The 6,255-nt window shown below is 56.0% G+C and overlaps 1 protein-coding gene across 3 annotated transcripts in view; it reads right to left on the bottom strand.

Annotated features, from left to right (window-relative positions):
• Positions 1 to 307: 307 nt before the first annotated feature.
• BICDL1 (BICD family like cargo adaptor 1) overlaps positions 308 to 6,255 on the bottom strand; it is a 103,618-nt gene continuing 97,670 nt past the window's right edge. Inside the window, exons 9-11 of one of the 3 annotated variants that reach the window (XR_008512396.2) lie at positions 4,703 to 4,823; positions 3,752 to 3,860; positions 1,699 to 1,786 (exon numbers count right to left, since the gene is read on the bottom strand). Coding sequence is in view for 2 of the 3 variants with exons in the window: in XM_024257537.3 (XP_024113305.2) it covers positions 1,625 to 1,786; positions 4,703 to 4,823 (283 nt within the window). In the remaining variant the exon portion in view is untranslated. Of the gene's footprint in view, positions 1,787 to 3,751; positions 3,861 to 4,702; positions 4,824 to 6,255 lie in introns of all 3 variants that reach the window. The other 2 variants (XM_024257537.3, XM_024257536.3) reach the window with 2 other exon arrangements.

Genomic DNA, 6,255 nt, shown 5'->3' with positions numbered 1-6,255 from the left:
GTTTCTTTCTGGCTTGAAGTTTCTGCCAAGCTTTAGGGCCCTGCTGGCCTGGGAAGCAGCGTTGGCAGGCCTGCCTTGCGGATGGCACGCTGCAGCACTGGCAGGGGGCAGTGCCAGGCGGGAGGGGCAGGGCAGGATGCCCTTCCCGGCCAAATCCCTTGGTTAAGTAGCAGCATCTGCGGTGGCCCGGGTGCAGGGGAACCACTATTGCTACCTCTCCAGCAGTCAGCCAGTGGTGAGTCTGACATGTCAGCTGCATTCAGACCAAACCCGCCCCCTGCAAATACCCAGAGACTGAGGCAGGAAGCTCTGTAGAAATTCATTTTATTCTTATTCAGACTATTTTCAAAAGAAGCAGTGGTGTGCTGTTTTTCTAAAAATATGCCTTTATATATTTTTATATATGTATATTATAAAATCCATACATGTATTTACATGATTGCTACATACAAAATTACAGCACTGTGGTATGTACACATCTACAGGTACATTCTTGCCGCGCATCCCTGCTGTGCTTTCCCCACGTGAGGGAGGGAGACTGAATCAGTTGTGAGCAGCTGAGGGCTGGCCGGGCCGTGGAGCCTCTGAGTTGGGGCCTGGGTGGAGGAGGTGGGGTGGCTGCAGAGGCAGGAGCAGCAGCCGCTGCAGGCTTCTGCAGGCAGGCAGGCAGCATCTGGAGGCTTCCGGCAGCCTCCCCCTCCCCTCCACCCCATGGTGCCTGTGCTGCCCTCAAGGTGGGGTGGCTGACCACAGACCCCTCTGGTGCCATTCTGTGGCCTGGACCTGTTTGGCTGGGCCAAGAAATTATGTATGTGAGGGTGGAGGAGGGAGCTGTGGGAGGAGGAGACCAACCCCAGCCCTGAGCAGGGGTAAGGGCTGGATGGCTAAAGCCTGCAGATGACTGGTGACAACACTGCCTGGCCCGGCCCTGCTAAGGGGCAGAGACTGAAGGCTGGGAGGGAGAGCAGTGGTGATAGGGGGACAGGACCTTCTTCCTCCCTGGGGCTCGGGTGGCCTCAGCTGAGCTTGGGTAAGCCCCGGCTCTTAGGCCCTGCGGCCAGAGGCTTGGCCTCCTGCCAGCTGAGGTGCATGCACGTGGGGGAGGGGCTGCCATCTCCCCTTCGACCCTGGGCCAGGGGCTGGGGAATAAATAGAGGCTTAGGCCTGGCCCGCTGCCCCCACAGGTCTGGGCCCCTGGGGCTCAGGCCTCCTGAGGCATGCAGAGAAGGGCCTCTCTTCCTTCTGTTCCCCATTTGCTAAAATCGAGGAGGCAGCAGTGCCTGGGGGTGGGCTGCGATCTGTTGGGCATGAGCTGCAAAGCCCAACACCAAGGGGCCCCTCTGGGAGGTGGCCTAACCCTGCTCAAGCACGGGGTTCTGGAGAAGCCCAGGCGTGGGCTTGGCCAGGCGGTGGGCCGAGGGAAGGCTTCAGTGGCCAAGGCAGGCCCCCACCTCTAGGTCTCCATCCCCACCGATGAGAGGGAGCAGGCCCTCCCGGACCCATGGGGCCCTAGCATGAGGGGCAGGGCAGCTGCTGAGGTGCAAGCTGCAGGGGAGGCTTCGCCTGCACCGCCTTTCCAGCTGCCTCCAGTCCACCCATCTTTGGTGGCCTGACTCCTCCCAACTTAAATTTTCCTGAAGAATGAGAAGAGTCTTTTGCCTTCAGCGGTGCTGGGCTCATCCCCTCTCCCAGCGCTGTGGCCCCTGCAGAGGGCAGCAGCCGGCTGGCTCCGTTCTTTCAGGTGCGTGTCCATCAGCTGCCGGTCAATGACCCTGTGCATGTCATCCTGCAGAGGGGAGGGGACAGTGGCCAGGACTGAGTAGCTGCTCTCACCTAGGCCTGGGGGTGGACAGGGAGGTGGCAACGTCAGACAGATGAGAGATGAGGATGTGATGAGTGAGAGGCTGCAGCTGGGACTGCCCTGACCAAGAAAGCGGTGAGCGTGGGCAAGACACCAGGCGCACGCAGGAGCCGTATGGCACCTCCAGCCTCCTCAGGCTTGGGCTGGGTTCTCCTCAACAGTGTTACCCCTGCTGGACCGCCACGGTCCTCAGCTGATAGCTCGGGTGGTCTGTCCCTGCAGTCTCCACACTAGCACTCCACCTGCTCTGACCAGGCCTCACGGCTCTGCCTCCTGTGTCCTGTGGGCCTGGCTGGTGCCTCCGGTTTGGCTTGCCACCCCCAGCCCTGGCAGGCCCTAGGGCCACCTCAGCTTAACAGCTCCCCAGCCCAATGGCCTGGCTTCGGGGGCTCCTCCTGCCCCTTTTTCCTTTCCAATTATTCCAGCCTGAGCTGCTGATGCCCAGGCACCAACGGCAGCCTCACGTGGCAAGGATGCCCTGGGTGCTGCCCTAGACCCCACTGCTGAGGGTCCCATCTGCGGCAGAGGCCAGGGGCCTCATGGTCTTCAGGGGCGCCTCATGGTCTTCAGGGGCCTCATGGTCTTTAGGGGCTGTCCTGCACCAAATCAGGCCCATTTCTTTCAGCTTCCTCACTGGGGTAGGACCGTCCCCCAACTCGAATTCGTTCATGTGGTCCAGAAAATGCCTTCCTCCCCACAGCCCGCCCCACCATGTTTTACAGAACAGCAGCCTCTCCCATAGAGAAGCCTGTGGACAGGGCAGCTCCACTCCCTTCCCATTTTGGTGGCTAGATTCTGACTCTGGGTAAGACTCCATTTGACAAAAGTTCTGCCACTAACAAAGTTTGAAAACTCCTGCTTTACAAATATGAGCAGCCTGTGTGATTAGCATCATCAAGTAAATGTAACATGCATCTGCTCGATTCCTTCATGACTTGAACCTGGCAGGCTCTGCGGCATCCTGGTAAGACCCCAGGCTTTTCTGGCTAAACCCCTGAATGAGTCAGCCTGTGGTGTCTGAGCACAGGACAGGTGAGGCCTGTGTTCAGGGCAGGCTCCCTGTGGCCAGGGCAGATGACCTCTTTGGTTCCGAGCAGCCACTGACGAGATGAGGGCATGAAGTTGGGCTGGCTGGGCCCCTCTACCTGAGCAGCTTGTCCACTCCTCCTCCCTCCCACCCATGGGTGTCATTCTAATATTTCTGCAGGTTCTCCTCATGAGCTCTGGCTCAGGGCCTGCTCTCCAGCCTCCCCATCCTCTCAACCCTGTCTTTCAGACTCAGCTCATTCCTGGTCTTCTCCTTGCCCTTGTCTTCTTCCCTTCTCTTCCATCCCCTTTTCTGCTTGCCCCTCAGAGCTGACACTGTGCCAGGTATTTGCCAACACACGGTCCCTCCTTATAAGGTTCCAGTGTATGATCCTTGGCACAGTGCCCTGCACTTACGATGTGCTCAGTAAAATCTATGCTAAATCCAATGTAGGAATGCTAAAGGGCCTTTCAAAAACCAACCTTTCAAAGCTGCCAATGTTTTGTTTGGCACACTGAAAACTGCATTTTTTAACTTTAAGCAATCAGGTCTGTCCAGGTCGCCCTTTAGAGTTTCCCAGACACACGCTGCTCATCATTCCAGGCCTGCTGGTCCCTCAGTGGACGGAACAGCCATCTATGAGAAGATGGCACCAGCCGTTAGCACTGGGCCACACACTGCCGAAGAGCTCACTGGACGCGACTGTGATGGAGGAGGGAGCTGGGACTCGAGGGCATGTCACACTGCACAGAGATGGCGCCAGGCTCCAGCACACAGAACACAGCGGGCCGTGAGGGGAGGTGGCGGGGCAGCACAGCAATGGCAGGGCGAGAGGGTGGATGGGATGTAGGGCTCAGGCTCACCTCAAAGGCAGGAGGGGTGTACAACTAAAGCTGTTGATACGGGAACTGAGAAAGGCCACTAGATCAGAAACCAAAGGAGCCAGATAGTAAAAAGCCCTGAGGAAGCAAACTGTAGCCGGGAGAGAAGAGAGAGAGCTGTGGTCAGCCAGGGCGCGGCCAGCTGGCTGCCATGCAGGAGCCGAGGAGCCAGGGACGGGCACCCTGCGGTGGGGCCAGTGCTCTGGCTGCCAGCCCCATGGGGCCCTGGGAGGAATGGTCACCAACAACCTGCCCTCCACGGGGGGCTTACCTTGTAAAGCCACAGACGGCTTTTCATCTGTCTGGATGAGAATTCTTGGGGAGAAATATTAATGTTTATACCCATATCCTAAAACCGTGCTACCTCAACCTCACCAACAAAACCCAGCCAGCCACAGCCCGGTCCAGTGGGGAGCCATGCTGGACCCTGAAAACAGTGGGCCTAGAGAGAGACCCACTGACTCCTCTTCCCCAGGGCCTGCGCCAGCACAGTGCTCTTTGGAAAATGGAGGCTGGCCCTTGAGAAGAGGAAGGGCAGCAGCTGCTGGCTGCAGGAGGGTTGCTGAGCCGCATCCAGCTGTGAATTTTCATGCAATTATACTGAGCTTCCTGGGCCTCCATGTTAACCAGTTGTTTCTTTCCAGCTTAAAGCCCAGACAACCAGCTGAAAGGGGGCCCCATTCCAAGTCTGGAGATCACTACATCTCCAGGCAGCAGCAGCCTGGGCACTGTCGCTCAAAAGCATCCTTAAGCATTCTTCCCCAAGGACTGGGGGACATGAGCTCTGGATCTTGCCAGGTGGAGACTGGGATGTGCTGTTCACCCAGTCACATGGGTGGCAAACTCCAGTGGCAAACTCTCCTTACACTCTGCCTGGGTTCAGAGATTCCTCCTGGAGTCTCCTCTCACCCTGGATCTCAGGCTCCGGTTTACCTGCCAAGCTTCCAGCTGCTGCGAGAGGTTCAGTTTCTGCTGAATGGCGTCCAGCAACTGGCTGTTCAGAGACATCATATCCATCCTGCACTTGGCAAGTTCCAGCTCCACAGCGTTCTTCCTGAGAACAGACAAGCCAGGGTGAACATGGACACCTTGTGCCAGAGGCGTCTTGGTCTTTACTTGGGGCACCTGGAGTCCCAGGATGAGGAAACAGGCTCTGACCCTGAACTCACAACAAATAGCAGCTCCAACAATAACTATGATGTTGCCTGCAGAGGGTTAGTTTGCAACATGTTTTCACATGTATTCTCTCAGTTTTCATAACCAACCTGTAGGTGAAAGGAATATTTGTCATCCCCACCTCACAGATAAAGAAACAGAAGTTGAGGCCGGGCGTGGTGGCTCATGCCTGTAATCCCAGCACTTTGGGAGGCCGAGGCAGGTGGATCACCTGAGATCGAGGGTTCGAGACCAGCCTGACCAACATGGAGAAACCCCGTCTCTAGTAAAAATACAAAATTAGCCAGGCGTGGTGGCACATGCCTGTAATCCCAGTTACTCGGGCTGAGGCAGGAGAATTGCTTGAACTCGGGAGAAGGAGGTTGCAGTGAGCCGAGATCGCGCCATTGTACTCCCCTGGGCAAAAAGAGCAGAACTCCGTCACACACCACACCACACACACACACACGTTGAAGGAGGTTGCAGTGAGCCGAGATCGCACCATTGTACTCCAGCCTGGGCAAAAAGAGCAGAACTCCCTCACACACCACATAACACACACACACACACACACACACACACATACACACACACACCACACACACACACGTTGAAAAAGGACAATACTAAAATAAGGACTGGAACCCAGCGGGGATCAAAAGCCTCACACAGCATAAAAGAGCTACTCATCCTTCCCCAAAATGGCCCATTCCCCACTGGAAGGCAGGAACCTTGTCCTGCTGGTATAGAAGAGATTCCTTGTAGTTAGCAACCCCCGTTAGGGGAACTGTCCTGAAGATACAGAGGTGTGCGAAGGTAGCCACACAGTGGTGATCATTACAGCTTAGCTAATCAGAGTAGCCAAGTGGTCATGAATGATAGGATGGAAAACAGTCACCAGTAAAAACCATAAAGTAGGCCGGGCGCGGTGGCTCACCCCTGTAATTCCAGCACTTTGGGAGGCCGAGGCGGGCGGATCACAAGGTCAGGAGATCGAGACCATCCTGGCTAACACGGTGAAACCCCGTCTCTACTAAAAATACAAAAAATTAGCCGGGCATGGTGGCAGGTGCCTGTAGTCCCAGCTACTGGGGAGGCTGAGGCAGGAGAATGGCGTGAACCCAGGAGGCGGAGCTTGCAGTGAGCCCAGATCGCGCCACTGCACTCCAGCCTGGGCAATAGAGCAAGACTCCGTCTCAAAAAAATAAAAACAACAAAACTCCACAAAAAACCATGAGGTAGAATATTTATTGACAGTTCATAACATACTGCTGAGTGGAAAAAGCACCAGAGAACAAGGTCTAGTATAATACTAGTTTTGTAAAACAAAA

The sequence above is a fragment of the Pongo abelii genome, chromosome 10 (assembly GCF_028885655.2).
Source record: "Pongo abelii isolate AG06213 chromosome 10, NHGRI_mPonAbe1-v2.0_pri, whole genome shotgun sequence".
Lineage (NCBI taxonomy): Eukaryota > Metazoa > Chordata > Mammalia > Primates > Hominidae > Pongo > Pongo abelii.
The sequence above is the reverse complement of the archived record's forward strand: the minus strand, read 5'-3'. Positions and strand labels throughout refer to the sequence as shown.